This window comes from Somniosus microcephalus, chromosome 23 (assembly GCF_052327205.1).
Source record: "Somniosus microcephalus isolate GS21.2 chromosome 23, FLI_Smic_1.0, whole genome shotgun sequence".
In the NCBI taxonomy this organism is placed as follows: Eukaryota; Metazoa; Chordata; class Chondrichthyes; order Squaliformes; family Somniosidae; genus Somniosus; species Somniosus microcephalus.
Genome location: NC_141009.1, coordinates 349,146 through 365,840, shown reverse-complemented (window position 1 = coordinate 365,840; position 16,695 = coordinate 349,146). Strand labels below are relative to the sequence as shown.

At 48.0% G+C, this 16,695-nt stretch overlaps 1 protein-coding gene across 1 annotated transcript in view; it reads right to left on the bottom strand.

Moving 5' to 3' along the window:
- Window positions 1–16,695, bottom strand: part of ttc16 (tetratricopeptide repeat domain 16) — a 177,205-nt gene that overhangs the window by 103,850 nt on the left and 56,660 nt on the right. The window contains exons 6-9 of the mRNA XM_085965166.1: window positions 4,834–4,979; window positions 4,618–4,741; window positions 2,520–2,600; window positions 1,173–1,348 (exon numbers count right to left, since the gene is read on the bottom strand). Coding sequence (XP_085821292.1) covers window positions 1,173–1,348; window positions 2,520–2,600; window positions 4,618–4,741; window positions 4,834–4,979 — 527 coding nt within the window. The remainder of the gene's footprint in view (window positions 1–1,172; window positions 1,349–2,519; window positions 2,601–4,617; window positions 4,742–4,833; window positions 4,980–16,695) is intronic.

Here is a 16,695-nt window from a genome sequence, read left to right as displayed (position 1 = left end):
TTTGGGGCCAAGGAGCTGAAGGCCAACATAAAAGCAGGTTCTGGTTTTAAAAGATCACGGACAGAATCCGTGTTATTCCTGTTGGCAGAAACAACCCAGTAAGACCAATTCTCACTGAATCTGAAGTGCACCCAAAACTGTATGAAATTATTCTTCCAGCCCAAATGTCTATCCTATGCCAGAATGGTGACGTCTGAGGCTCCCCAGATATTGAGCCTTGGGCCTCATTATAAATGGAGCATATTAACAGTCCGCCAGTGAAAAATCAGGATGCTCAGGTAAGTGGGTCCAGGATCGGGACAGGTTGGGGCTGAGGGCAAGGCATTGCGGGGCTGGTGGTTGGGGATCGGGGAACTGGGAATCATGGGGGGGGGGGGGGGGGCGGGGAAATGAGGGAGCGGTTGCGATTGGGAGGGGGAGGATCAGGAGGACCAGAAGTGCTTACATTCGGGTAAGTTATTTACCTTCTTTGTTGCTTGTGCTCCCTAGGGCTGGTCTCCCAGAGTGTGGCCAGGGTTAGGGTTAGCGTTAGCAGGTGTTAGCTGGCTCAGGGCAATCCAATCTTGGAGGGTATCTGATGCATTTCAGATGCAGCAGGAGTTATATCAGGTTGAGTCAGGAAGTGGATGTCACCCCTGCATTCCCCCTAAATCAAGCACTCTTGGACATGTTTGTGGGCTATGCCCTTTGCCAAAATGTTCACCGCTTTTCAAACAACCGAGTTCTGTAGGACATCCAAATCCTGGTCAGTAAAATTAGGTGTGCAAATATTTTGGGCAACTATTTGAACAGTATCAATCTAATGCTCTGTGTCTGGGTTACACCCATTTTCATATTTGATGCTATTGTTAAATGACTAATTAGCTGGTTGAGAGGTGTGAGAACACCATTATTAGCAGTGCATCCCGAGTTGTCATTTTCTGCATCTAGTACTAATGGATTTGTGTGCATACGACTAGGGAAGAAAAATTGGGAGCATCTGCCATTTTGATTGGTGCCTGTTCAGTACAACCAAAAGCAGCATAGTTAGTTCTTTCAGGAGAAAAATAGGAAAGTATTAACATTTTACAAGTCACAGTGCTGTTATTACTGTAAACATTCATAAAGTAATTTGTTTCTGCACATTTACTTGAAGAATATGAATTTTTCATTTGAAATTATTGAGGTTATACCAGAATATTAAGTCCCAGATCTGTCGGTCCTTGAGCCACGATGTATTCAATACCAGTTTCATACACATCCATTGGCCTCCTGTATTTAAAAACGGTGCCTGCAAGGTGGAAGTTTCTTGGACCTTCTACTTTTAAATTGCCATTCACAAAGAAGTTTCCAGACTCATCAGCAACAGCTGCAAGGTAAATAAAAGCACAGATAAAACTCATTCTTTCTGCAGGATGTCATTGAGAGAGAGAATACCAAACTTGGCAATGACACTGCAGTGCTTGCTGCTGGAGCCTAAAACACTGCACCTGGGCGAACTAGACCGATCGTTACAAGGGGCAGCTAACTGTGCAAGCTTGTAAAAACAAACTGCTACCAATGAGGACATAGGAAAGGGAGTTTTCAGTGTTAATGACCACTCTATATTCTACTGAGAGGAGAGAAACAATAATAATGATGGCTCTGATGTTCCCTTTAGGGGTTTCTCTCATATAGGAGACAATACCGTATCTCTAAAGGTTTGATAATGGGGTAGACTTTCCGTCAGCATTCTCCCGCTGTAAATTTAGCAACAACCTTGGAAAAGCAGCCTAAATGGCTGTCCAGCAATTCTGCTGCAGTTACAACCGGAGAATGGCCATGGAAATTCCACCCCAGTATCTTTAAATCTGGAGTGGTTGCTGCAGAGATCGTTGCATCTTTCAAGGAAAATTGGATAAATCTTTGAAGCAGAGGAAGATACAGGATTATTCTAGCAAAGAGCCAGCACAGGCACGATGAGCTAATTTGCCCCCTTCTGTATTGTAAAATTCTATGGTTCAAATGATTCCTTGTGACTTTGGGAGGCAATTAACCGGTGTCAGTATCTCTGTTTCCACACACTTAAGCAGTAGCTGCTTGAATGTAGGATATTTACTGAAAACATTACAAGCATCTGTGAAAAAACCTCAACGTGCAGAGCAAAGAATACTTCACAAGGAATCATGAAATAATAGCTGTATCTCTTTTACAGATCACTTATCAGCCATCCTCGATCGTGGGAATATAAATATTTCACGGTTCCCTGTAACAGCTCCTTTCTTTATAGAATACATACTGCATTTCCAAGCTAGAATCATAATATTGCATAAAAATAACATTTTATATTCAATAAGGAATACATTGAGACTGTTCAAATCAGAATGGTTGATCCTAGCAGTGATGAATAACATAAGATTAATACATATTTACTATTCGCTATTTACTAATAATGCATTGGGTCAAGCAAATATACGATTACATGAGCCAGTTCTAACAGACATCACAAAAATGTAATAAAAGGAAAAGATTATAGATACCTCAGGTGCTCTTATACATACCCAAAACATCATCGGAGTTCTTTCTTTCAATTATCTGGATATCTGTTGCACCAACCGGGATGTGTGTTATTAGGGAATAACCTAGGAAACAGTTTGATAAACTTTCACATCAAACTCCGTGCCAATCTGCAAGTAATCAACAGCACAGCATAAACTCCAGGGCCAAGAGGATTACCTGGCAACCCTGGCCTTAAACCCTAAAAATGTTTGAAGGAAAAAAAATAAAGCACACAGACTGTGAAGGGGCTGAGAATATGATGGCAAACACCTGATGGGCATCAGCCTCTTCCCCAGAACATCAGGCCGGGGGCCTGAGGCCTGCAGCTCACCCGATGAACTCTGTGCCAAAATGTGGGTGAATCGTACATAGGGATCTGGAAGCTTGTGCACAAACTATGCACAAAGCTCATTAATACCCCCAAAACTACTTAACCTCGTGGGCCTCCCCACAAAGTGACTGAATGGGTGCTAAAGGGGAGGCCTTATTGAAATTTCCCCCCCCCTTGGTGGTCTTACATCCTGTCACTTTCCCTTACCTCCCCTTCCTCTTCCCATGACAACAAACCCCTTTCCTTCCCACTGCCACATCCCCTCCCAGGCAAAACTGCCAACACAACAACTTTTCATTGGTTGCTGGTACAGAAATTGTAACTGCCACCACCCCCGACACTACCAGCATATCATGAGCTACTCACCAGGTACACCAGAAAATGATGTCAATCAGCAGGCCTTGCGTTATCAGCAAAATCGTCTAATTAGTGTGCAGGTGCATGCAGCATCAAAGAGGCAGTGGCCCTGGTTGCGAGGGTGCTGGGACCACAGATGATCCAGAGAGCCCCACAAGTAATTTATAAACTAGGTTGAAAAACAAATTGTGCTAGTGGAAATATAAAGGCTAATTTTACAAGTCTGCTTTCTCAGCATGTAGCTTTACATTAGGGGAAGAGGCCCTTCGGCCCATCGTGTCGGTGTTGGCTTTTTGTTAGAGCAATTCAAAACTAATCCCACGGCTCTGCTCTCACCCCATAGCCCTGTATCTTCTATAGGAGTAGGCTATTCGGCCCCTCGAGCCTGCTCCGCCATTCAATGCGATCATGGCTGATCATCCAAATTCAGTACCCGGTCCCTGCCTTCTCCCCATATCCCTTGATCCCTTTAGCCTTAAGAAATATATCTAACTCCTTCTTCAATATATTTAATGAATTGGCCTCTACTGCCTTCTGTGGTAGAGAATTCCACTGGTTCACCACGCTCTGGGTGAAGAAATTCCTCCTCATCTCTGTCCTAAATGGCCTACCCCTTATCCTTAGACTGTGATCCCTGGTTCTGGAGTCCCTGACCATCGGGAACATCCTTCCTGCATCTAGTCTGTCTAGTCCTGTTAGAATTTTATAAGTTTCAATGAGATCCCCTCTCATTCTTCTAAACTCCAGCGAGTATAAGCCAATCGACCCAATCTCTCCTCATACGTCATTCCTGCCATCCCAGGTATCAGCCTGGTGAATCTTCGCTGCACTCCCTCCATGGCAAGAACATCCTTCCTCAGATAAGGCGACCAAAACTGCACACAATACTCAAGGTGTGGTCTCACCAAGGCCCTGTACAACTGCATCAAGACATCCTTGTTCCTGTACTCAAACCCTCTCGCTACGAAGGTCAACATACCATTTGCCTTCTTAACCGCCTGCTACACACACACACACTTTCTGATCACTATCCAGTGACAACAGACGAGAACAACATCACGCTCAGATGTGATGCCTTTTGTGGTAGAATTGTGGTACTAATACACTGTCTGATCCCACACAGGAAGAATAGTCACTTGCCCATGGCACTGTACTTCAGCAAGATTTAGCAGGAAAAGAGAAAAATGGAGGAGCAATAATCAAATTAAGGTTTTTACCAGCTGCACTAGACCAGTGAGGGTGGCAGCTCTATCGTGCGTGCAGCATGAACTCCATTCAGTACAGACTTTCCCCATGCGTCTCACAGCAGGCAGCTTTGCTACAGGTTGCTTTCAGCTATTTGAAAATGTCCAACACAATAACAGACTCTGTTCACCAGAGAAACAATAACATGTTCACAGTTGCGTTCTTACCCAGATGAGATGCTCCTTTCCTGTAGTTGCCAGTAACTCGTACACAGCTGCTTCCATTGCCCTGGCAGATACCACATTTGTCTAGGGTATGGGTGGAAAAGAGCACCCCATCACATCCGATGGGCTGCAGAATACAGAGAGGGCATGAAAAAAAGTCAACAAGGTTGTCACATTTTCAGAATTCTAAAATGTATCTATTCAGATTAGGTTCACAACCTCACAGCCTCCAGCTACACAGACTCCTCGGTATTCCCCGTATTTACAAGATGTTCCATCCCGTGCTGGGACCATTAGCTGTCTCTGTCCATCTGCTGTAGTACACTGAAGGTCACAAGGCTTGCTTGAAATGTGCACGTAGTCATCTGCAAGGAATGAACAAGAACTTGCATTTACATAGTGACTTATCATTACATCTCTCAGAAGCATCCCAAAGCACTTCACATACAATGAATCACTATTTTGCAGACAAGATCCACAAACAGCAATGAGATGCATCAATAATTAATCTGTTTGGTGATGTTGGTTAAGTACTGGAAGGAGTCGGCAGCACTTAAACAGAGCGGGACCAGAGGTCAGCGCGGACCTGGAAGGACTCGGCAGCACAAATCCAGCAAATTCCAAAAGAACAGCATAAAAACCAAGGAGTGACATCACAGGACAGCAGGTAGATGATTGGTGGGTGAGTATTTGCATTTCCCCCCCCTCTAACTTAAGTAGATAAACTAATTAATATAACTATAAATAAATCGTTAGAAGAAGTTGTTGAAATCTTTATTCAAAGAGAGCAAGAGAAGCAGCCGGAGAGAAAGGTAGGCCCGACTTAAGACTCTCAGAGCTAGAAATTCATTATAGCCCAGGAACGGGTGGTATAAGAAGAAAAACTGGAGAATTAGCGCCAGACTGCACGCAAAATTCGTGCTCACTGCTCAAAGAAATGATTGGAGTCCTAATTCAAGTCTTTAAACCCAAGCTCATTGGTGTTATACTCAAAGGGTGGACCAATCAGGCGCAGTCTAATCGCAAGTCGTGATTGCCACAGGCTTTTTCCAGATCTTAAAGGGGAGGTTCATTGATGCTGCAGAACCTCATTCTCAGCATTGCTGGTTGTGCAGCTGCCTCGGCAAGCAGCAGCAGGTCAAGGAGAAGGAGCCAGAGGGCTGAAGCAGCTGTACTCATGGCAGATCCACACCCCAGGGAGAGCCCACAGATCCACACCCCAGGGAGAGCCCACAGATCCACACCCCAGGGAGAGCCCACAGATCCACACCCCAGGGAGAGCCCACAGATTCAGCGGTCAAGCATTGGCGTTGCCACTTGTTGTGTCGGTACCTTTCTACCTAGACACAATTTAGGACTCAGAACTCAGAGATTCAAACATGAAGTGCTTTATTGGAAGGAAAGGAAGTTCTGGAAAGTTCCGAACAAAGAGCTAAACTTAACAGAGAACACCCAACCATTTATCTCCTGTGACAGCGCCACCACAGGTGGGAGGAGAACACACAATACATAACATTTCCTCCCCTCTTAAATGAAAGGTCCACATTATTCTTCAACAGGTAAGTTACTTTCAATGCACTCAACGAACCTAGGGTAGAGGTAGACTGCCTCAACCCCTGACTTTACCCTGGGGTTTATTCTGCCCCAGTCTTGTGGGTAAGTCGCTAAACCTACAGATCCAAGCGTCTTGGAGGCCGCCGCTCTCTGACAGGATACCGGCGGTCATCGCTGGCTTCCACAGCAGTAGGCATTGACACAGGCCTGGATGGAGAAGGTGCCTGTGTCAGTTGAAAGTCAGGAGTTTGCACAGGTGGAACAGTCTCTTTGACTTCCTGTGTTGGAGAAGAGCACTGTGGCAAAGGATGCTGGTTTGCGGTATCATCCGGAAACAGTTCAGGCCAACCAGCCGTTGGAGCCTCTGTGGCTGTCTCTGCTCCTAGCAACAGTTGATCTGTGTGTCTTCTCCAGACGACGTCCTCAGCAGTCTCAACCGTGTAAGACACAGGGCCCGTCTGCGCGATCACCGTAGCAGGAACCCATTTCGGTCCAGTGTTGTAGTTTCGAGCTAGGACGTGCTCTCCAGGGTGAAACCGTCTCTCCTTGGCTCTTTTCTCTCTCTTTTCAACTTGAGCTTGTTGTTGACAATGGACAACCTGTTCTGCCCTTGGAGGTTTGAGTAAGTCAAAACTTGTCCGCAACTGCGTCTTCATCGTGAGCGAAGCGGGGGAAGTTTTGGTTGTGGCATGTGGCTCGTTCCTGTAGGACAACAGGAAGCTGTTCAGACGTTGGTGGATTGAGCCCTGACCTTGCGATGCTTTCAAGGCATGCTTCAAAGTTTGCACAAACCTTTCTGCCTGGCCGTTAGTAGAGGGATGATAGGGCGCAGACCTGATGTGTTGGACACCATTCACGTGCAGGAAGGTTGCAAACTCCTGTGATACAAATTGTGGACCGTTGTCACTTACGAGTTGTTCCGGTGAGCCATAACGGCTGAACATCTCACCAAGTTTCTCAATTGTTTTCTCTGCCGTGGTAGACCTCATCACAGCGACCCACTTGCTACGAGCGTCCACAACCACCATAAACATCTTTTCGAAAGGACCGGCGAAGTCCACATGTACTCGCTGCCACACTTCTGTAGGCCAATCCCAGGGGTGTAGGGTTGCCAGCTGTGGAACATTCCGGACCCTTTGACATGGGGAACATGTTTTGGCATTCTCCTCAATATTCCCATCGAGACCTGGCCACCAGAAGTAGCTTCTTGCCATTTCCTTCATCCGAACCATCCCACTGTGGCCTGTATGAAGTTGTTGCAGTATAGGTTCCCTCAGAGGTGGCGGAATGATGATACGGCGTCCCCAAAGAAGACAACCTGCCTGGATGGAGAGGTCATTTCTTTTTGAAACGTAAGGTTTCAAACTAGGAGAATCGCCTATAGCTCTCCCTCGAATGACATCGTCCATTACCTCAGACAGGACTGGATCATTGCGGGTGTACCTTCGCACCTGAACTGCAGTGACAGGTGCTCCCTCCACTTGTCTAAAGTAGAAGATGTCTATCTGACGAGGCTCTGGGGGAGTAACAGGCAAGGGTAGCCTCGAGAGACCGTCTGCGTTGCCGTGCAAGTCTGATTTGCGATATTTGATGTTGTATGTGTGTCCTGACAACAGTAAAGCCCACCTTTGCATCCTGCTTGCAGCGAGAGACGGAATTCCGGTGTGAGGCCCGAAGATTGAAGTCAATGGACGGTGGTCCGTCAGGAGTGTGAACCTTCTCCCAAACAGGTACTGATGAAATTTTCGAATTCCAAAAACGATTCCCAAGGCCTCGCGCTCGATCTGCGCATAGTTACTCTCAGCCTTGTTCAAGGTGCGTGATGCGAAGGCAATAGGTTTCTCTTCACCCGAAGGCATGATGTGGGATATGACTGCTCCCACACCATATGGTGATGCATCACATGCTAGCTGCACGGGTAGCTTTGGGTCGAAGTGTGCTTTCTTTGCTTGGGCGAAAGCTTCGTTGCACAGTTCAGTCTATTTCCATGTTTTGCTTTGACATAGCAACATTGCTGAAGCCGTTACATCAGTTGTTAAGTCTGGAATAAACTTCCCATAGTAGTTAAGTAGCCCCAGAAATGAACGTAACTGGCTCATATTCTGGGGTGCTGGGGCCTCCACGATCGCCTTGACGGCACCTTATGCAGGCCAGTAGCGTCAATCACATGCCCCAGGTACTCAACTGAAGACTGAAAGAATTCACATTTGTTTTTACGAACTCTTGAGTCCGTACTCTTTCAGTCGTTGTAGTGTCGCATCCAAGTTCAGAAGATGATCCTCCTCATTTGTCCCAGTGACAAGGATGTCGTCCAGGTAGCACTGGACTCCTGGCAGTCCACTCAAAATCTGATCCATTGCCCTTTGGAATAGAGCAGGGGCCGACGTAATTCCAAACGGAAGGCGGCAGTACCTGTATAGCCCCTTGCGTGTCACAATTGTCAGCAGCTCCTTTGATTTGTCATCGACATGCATTTATAGATAAGCCTGGCATAAGTCTATTTTGCTGAACTTTTGCCCTCCGGCCAGGCCCGTAAAAAGATCATCAATGAGGGGGACGAGGGTGCTGTTCCGCAGACAGCACCGGGTTAATAGTCACTTTAAAATCCCCGCAGATTCGAACAGATCCATCCTTTTTCAGGACAGGAACAATGGGTGTGGCCCATTTGCTCACGCTCACAGGCTCCATTCTCGACTAAGGCCTCCAAGTTAGCCTCAACTTTTGGCCTAATTGCATAGGGTACAGGTCGGGTTTTGTGAAACTTCGGCTTGCTGTCAGGTTTAATGTCCAATCTCACGCTGATCTTTTTCATGCTCCCAAGTTCCCCATTGAAGAATTCTGCATGTTTGTTTAACACTGCAGTCAGACCTGACTCCCCTTTTGACATCATGCGGACTGCAGGCCAGTCCAGCGTGATTTTCTCTAGCCACGCACGTCCCAATAGCGATGGGTAATTTCCCTTTACCACATATAGTGGCAGTTTTGCAGTCTGTCCGTTCAATTTAACTGTCACCTCAATGACACCTCTCATGGCCACAGGTTCGCCGGTATACGTCTTTAGCACAATGTTTGTTGGCTGAAGGGTAAGATGCTTTAGCATTTTGTAGTAGACAGTGTCTGAAACAAGGGACACAGCCGCGCCTGTGTCCACCTCCATCCGCACTGATTGTCCCTCCACCAGTGGTGACACCCAGTAGCCATTTGAATCACCTGCAACCGTCAGTATGTGCATCTCTTCCTTCTCAGAGGTGTTGCTCCCCTCTGTTTTGCTTGTTCCATCATACTGCACTGAATGAACACTCTTTTTCCTCTCTTGTCCAAATACAGACATTTTGCTTCCATGCTTCCCAGCTCCGTCTGTTCTTTTTTTACCTCTACAGGCGCGTTCAATGTGACCCTTTTTGCCACAATTTCGGCATTCTAGCTCCGTACACCAGCAGTCATTAGCATGATGGCCCGTTTTCCCACAACGGTAACATGTGCCATTCCGCGCACCTTTAGGCTCAGACGACACCTTGTGAACTCTCCCTGTTGAACTCAACTGGTGAGCCTCCTTTTCCGCCATCTCCATGGAGACACTAACTTCAATGGCCTTTTCAAGAGTAAGGTTGTCCTCAGTAAGAAGGCGCTTCTGTGTGGCTGCATTTTGCAGACCACACACAAGTCTGTCTCTAATGGTGTCATTCAGCACCTCCTTGAACTGGCAGTGTTCCGACAACCTTTTTAAAGCAGCAATAAACATCGTCACCGATTCCCCCTCCTCTTGATTCCGTTTGTGAAATCTAAATCTCTCAGCAATAACCAGAGGTTTTGGTGAAAAATGTGCTCCAAGAATTTCCACTAGTTGCTTATATGTTTTAGTTCCTGGCTTATCTGGCTGCACAAGGCTGCGAAGTAAATTGAATGTCTTCGGCCCGATTACACTCAAAAAAGGTGGGCACGACCTTTTCATTTGCCACCGCATTCGCCAATACAAAATAGTCAAAACGTTCCGTATATGCGCTCCATTGCTCCACATTTTCATCAAAATCACCGATGTTTCCTAATATAGTAGCCATCTCACGTTTCAAATTAAAATTTCTGTTTACTCACTGCACCTGTAACGTATGCAGATTCATCCGCTCCTCGTTGCCACTTGTTGTGTCGGTACCTTTCTACCTAGACACAATTTAGGACTCAGAACTCAGAGATTCAAACATGAAGTGCTTTATTGGAAGGAAAGGAAGTTCTGGAAAGTTCCGAACAAAGAGCTAAACTTAACAGAGAACACCCAACCATTTATCTCCTGTGACAGCGCCACCACAGGTGGGAGGAGAACACACAATAGAACACACAATACATAACACTGGTGTTCATTTGAGAGATAGAGGGTGGTGCTCTACCCGGCAAGTGGCAGGAGGCCCTCACCGCAAGTCTTCCACACCATGTGGAGGGAGGTAGCACAGCAGGTCTTGGGCAGCACTGTGGTCCCTAGGATCCACACACAGTGCAGGAAGAAATTTAACAACATCACTCAGGTGGTGAGGGTGAGTGAATGTTTCTACAAATGTTACGTACCACTATCTGAACCACAGTCTTCACACACTGCCCAAAGCACTACACCCCCAGCACTCGCCCAAACACATTGCTCCACACTCACTCACTTTCCTTTCTCTTACAGGCGAAGGTGGCTCACAATAGGAGGGAGCAGGAGTGCACAGGCTGGGGACAAGCCGACACCCAACCACTGTCTGCACTGGAAAATAGAGTGCTGCGATTATTGGGCACCTGGCAGTGGGCGCTGTGGCCACCGGCGATATTGACCCCCTTGGGGACAACGGTATGTTCATCCCTACTCCTTCTCACATCCCACTTCTCCCTCACCCCACAAGCCTTTCGCACTTTCCAGCTAATCATGCCGTATGCATGCATTCCTCCCTTCCTGCCCCCCTCCCCTCACCTTAACCAGACTCTTGTGCCTTTGTGCTTTCAGAGAATGAGCAAGCACCTGAGCAGCCTGTTCCCGAGGGCACCAGAGAGCAAGGCAGGAGAAGGAGGAGGAAGAACACACTGCATGTCTCACCTGCAGGCACCAGCTCAGACACTGGCACTATGCGTTCTTTAGATGCTAGTATAGTAGCGGGATCTGCACAGGGTGAGGCACCGGGGTCGAGTGGGTGCAGCAAGGCCAGGGGGAAAGGGTAGCTCGGAGGCCCGGAGGCGAGTTCTGCTGTACAGGATTCAAATAAGGACCTCCATGGGGAGGCGTTTAGAAGAAGGGTGTTCGGCATGCACACGATGAGAAGTACAATGGCAAGGGTGCCCGAGTGCCTCTCGGCAATGATAAGGAGCATGGAGGAGTCCGCCTCCAACATTGAACAAGCCTTTGTGCACATCATGGAGCCCATCATTTCCAGTCTGCAAAGGATGGTAGACTCCCAGAGAGACCATGGCGACACAGAGCACCACGAAATGGGACACCCGCTCAGCCGAGTACTGGAGGGCTCCTCCCGAGTGGTCAAGGCAGCGGAACCGTGGCTTCAGCAGGCTGATGATCTGCTCGATGATGTTCCTGGTGGCAGTATGGCTCTCATTATGAGTGCTGGGTAGGAGTGTTGGGGTTGCGGAGGGGAGTCATGAGCCAGGTGGAGAGCTGATAGCCCTCGTCTCCGACCAGCCAGCCACGAGCTTGACGTGGTAGCTGGAAGAGTGCTGGCACAGGATGAAAGCACCATGCCTGCTGCCAGGATAGCAGGCATTGACATTGGCTACCACTCACTTAATCCTCATTGCGGTTACGGAAGATTTCAGGATTGTTATGCGGTGCCCGCAAAGCCATGTGGGTGCAGTCAATGGCACCCTGCACCATGGGGAATCCCGCTTTCCTGGCAAAGCCACATGCACGCTCGTCCTGCTTCTCTCTGGTGGTGGAGAAGGAAATGTAGTCCCTTCTACTGTAGAGAGCCTTGGTGACTTCTTGGATGCAGCGATGGACGGCGAACTGCGAGATGTTAGCTATGTCTCCTGTTGCAGACTGGAAGGATCCGCTGGCCAAGAAATTGAGGGCGACGGTGACCTTGACTGCCACTGAGAGAGCAGTGGTCGGCCTGATCTGAGGCTGGAGGTCGCAGAGCTCTGTGACCACCTCCTTGGTGAAGCGGAGCAGTCTAATACACTGCTCCTCAATTAATTGGAGGTAGGGGAAGTGCTCTCTGAATACCCTCGGAGGGTACGGCATCCTGTTGAGAGCCCTGATGGCCCACCTTCTCGCTCTGGCCCAGTCTTTCTCGCTGCCTCGGTTCCCTCCACCATGGATCCTGGAGGGGGAGGTCGACTGCCAGTACAGCCCCCAATATTGTAACCAAGTGTAGCAGTTTGATATGGAAGGGCAGGTTGTGGGAGTTTGTGGACAGAGAGACTGTCCCGATCGAACACGTCTGCAGGAGATGTCTCCATCTCAAATTTCTCCGGCTCAGAGTCATTGAGCTGGAGTGAGAGTTGGAGACACTCCGACACGAGGGGGAGGAATTTCTGGACAGTTTTATCCAGAATGCAGTCACAGCCCAGAGGAAAGGTTCAGGAAGGGGAGGGTGTGACTGTTAGGGAGCCGGGTAGCAGGGATTTAGGAGAGGCTGAGAAGAGATCCTGCAGACACTGGTCCAACAAGTATGAAGTACTTGCTATCTGTGAGGACAAGGAGAAAGACTGCAGGGAGGACAGCCACAATGCTGACCAAGGCACTGTGGCTCAGAAGGCTGTCCAAGGGCGGGGGGGGGGGGGGGGAAAAGAGAGCAGAATAGAAATGTGGTAGCGATAGGGGACTCTATAATTAGAGGGATAGATAACGTCCTCTACAGCCAAGAACGAGAATCCTGAAGGGTGTGTTGCCTACCCGGTGCTAGGGTAAGGGATATCTCACGCCGGCTGGAGAGGAACTTGGAAAGGGAGGGACCACACAACATAGATAGGAACAGGGAGGAGGTCCTGCTGAAAGAGTACCAGGAGTTAGGCTCTAAATTAAAAAGCAGGACCGCGAGGGTAATAATCTCGATGATTGCCCGAGCCACGTGCAAATTGGCTTGGAAGCAGATAGATCAGGAGAATTAACACGTGGCTAAAGAGCTGGTGTGGGAGAGAGGGGTTCCTTTTCATGGGACACTGGCACTAGTTATGGGACACTGGCACTGGTCCTGGGACAGGAAGGAGCTGTACCAATGGGACGGGCTCCACCTGAACCGGGATGGGACCAGTGTCCTAGCGGAAAGGGTAAATAGGGAGGTGGCAAAGGCTTTGAAATAGTAAGATGGAGGAGGAATCTACAAGAAACGTAACCAGCCTAAATACAAACAAAACAGGAAAAGTGAGCATAGGAAAGAATAAAGGGAGGATATTGGTGGCAAGGGAATAAATAGTTATAGAACAGGAGTCTAAAAAGATAGTTAAACATAAAGTGAGAGGAAATCCTATTAAGTGAGTTAAACTGTCTGTACAGCAGTGCACAGTGTCTGTAATAAATCAGGGGAGCTGGAGGCAATCATGCGTTGCGAGGAGCAGACATACATGCATGCTATAAAGCGGAAGCAGCATGCTATAAACAGGGCAAAGCAATCCCACAATCAACGGATCAGATCAAAGCTCTGCAGTCCTGCCACATCCAATCGTGAATGGTGGTGGACCACTAAACAACTAATGAGAGGAGGAGGCTCCATGAACATCCTCACCCTCAATGATGGTGGAGCCCAGCACGTGAATGCAAAAGACAAGGCTGAAGTGTTTGCAACCATCTTCATCCAGAAGTGCCGAGTGGATAATCCATATTGGCCTCCTCCCGAGGTCCCCACCATCACAGAAGCCAGTCTTCAGCCAATTCGATTCACTCCACGTGATATCAAGAAACAGCTGAGCGCACTGGATACAACAAAGAATATGGGCCCCGACAACATCCCGGCTGTCGTGCTGAAGACTTGTGCTCCAGAACTAGCCGCGCCTCTAGCCAAGCTGTTCCAGTACAGCTACAACACTGGCATCTATCCGACAATGTGAAAAGCTGCCCAGGTATGCCCTGTCCACAAAAAGCTGGACAAATCCAATCTGGCCAACTACCGCCCAATCAGTCTACTCTCAATCATCAGCAAAGTGATGGAAGGTGTCAACGACAGCGCTATCAAGCGGCACTTACTCACCAATAAGCTGCTCACTGATGCCCAGTTTGGGTTCCGCCAAGACTACTCAGTTGCCGACCTCATTACAGCCTTGGTCCAAACATGGACAAATGGAGCTGAATTCCAGAGAAGAGCGTGACTGCCCTTGACATCAAGTCAGCATTTCACCAAGTATGGACCAGCCACATACTGTGGCAACAAGAGCAGGTCAGAGGTTAGGTATTCTGCGGCGAATGTCTCACCTCCTGACTCCCCAAAGCCTTTCTACCATCTACAAGGCACAAGTAAGGAGTGTGATGGATTACTCGCCACTTGCCTGGATTAGTGCAGCTCCAAGAACACTCAAGAAGCTCGACACCATCCAGAACAAAGCAGCCCGCTTGATTGGCACCCCATCTACCACCTTAAACATTCACTCCCTCCACCAACAGTGTACTGTGGCTGCAGTGTGTACCATCTACAAGATGCACTGCAGCAACTCGCCAAGGCTTCTTCGGCAGCACCTCCCAAACCCGCGACCTCTTCCACCTAGAAGGACAAGGGCAGCAGATGCATGGGAACACCACCACCTCCAAGTTCCCCTCCAAGTCACACATCATCCGGACTTAGAAGTATATCGCCGATCCTTCATCGTCGCTGGGTCAAAATCCGGGAACTCCCTACCCAACAGCATTGTGGGAGTACCTACACCACACACTGCAGCAGTTCAAGGCGGTGACTCACCACCACCTTCTCAAGGGCAATTCGGGAAGGGCAATAAATGCTGGCCTTGCCAGCGACGCCCACATCCGATAAAAAAATAGAAGGGATTACTGAGACATGGCTACAGAAAAATCAGGACTGGGAATTATGCATTGCAGGGTATAACATATTTAGAAAAGATAGAGGGAAAAAGGGGAGGTGGGGTACCTGTACTTATTAGGGATAACATAATGACAGTAGAAAAAAGTGACTCAGCCATCAGCAAGACAAAAATAGAATCCATATGGATAGAGATAAAAGATACTAATAGGTGTAGTCTACAGACCACCTAATGGTGGAAGGGAGGTGGAGGAAGAAATATGCAGACAAATTATGGAAATGAGTAAAAAACATAGGGGTGATTTTGCCAGCCCTGAGGAGGCGGGACTGCTGGGAAAATGGCAGACTCTGGGGGCGGGTACCCATCCCGCTTCCGTGCCATCTTCCCAGGAGGCAGGTACCCGACCCGCGCTGGGAGCCACCTCCCCGAGGCGGAAAGGGGATTAGTGCTAATTAACTGCCTGTTCACAGGTAGTCAACAGGCAGTTTTTTGGAGAATCCCTATTTTGAGCCCTGAAGTGTGGGCTTCCAGACGGCTCTGAACCACGCCAGGGTCAGCGAGCCGGGCCATCGGTCTGCGGGGGTCGGAGAGGCCGAGATGTCCGGTGTGCAAGTGAGTGATGAGTGCAATTGTGGAGAGGCAAGTGTGTGAGGTGAGTGTAAAGTGTTTTAATAAGTTTTACTTACCTTTACTTCTTCCTGCAGGCTTCATCCCTTCAGGTCTTGGGAGTCCCTCAGCTCACTGGCACAGAAAGCAGAATGGCCGCTGAACTGTCAAAAGCTGCAGCCTTCTGCTTTCTGCTCAGGAGAGATCAAGGTGAGCCTGAGTGGAAGGACTCAACTTAGAGGACAGATTGTCAGTGTTTGACTGCTTCACAGAATCATCAAACGCTGACATTTCATCTGTCAAAAGCTCTTGACAGATGAAATGTCACTCACTGACGTCACCTGTAACCGGCTTTCCCTTAATTGGCCTGCTAAGCCCTCTGGGTGGGCTTAACAAGGTCAATCAAGGGAAAATAGCGTGGGTTGGCCACAAGTCAATGGAGGTGGGACTAAAAGCAGACAAGTGGGAATCCCGCCTCCAAAAGCTCCCCATTGAGAAAATCCAGCCCATAGAATGATAATCATGGGGGAATTCAACTACCCCGATATTAATTGGACAGAAGAGGTAGGTAAAGGGGGTAAGGGAATGGAGTTCCTACAATGTGTAAAGGACTCCTTTCTAACCCATTATGTAAAAAGCCCAACAAGGGAGGATTCACTATTGGATCTAGTAATGGGGCATGAACTAGAGCAGATAAGAAGTAAAAGTAGGGGGAAATCTAGGCAATAGTGATCATAATATAAATACGCTTTAAGATGATAATTGAGAAGGACATAAGTATGACGATAACCAGGGTAATAGATTGGAGAAAAGCTGATTTTGGGGGGCTGAGAATAGAACTTGGGAAAATAAAATGGGCAACAATATTGGCAAACAACAATGTAGAACAGCAATGGGAAATATTTAAAATGGGGTTCAACAGAGTGCAGGAAAAATATATTCCGCTAAAAGGAACAAACTAAACACTAATGAGACTAT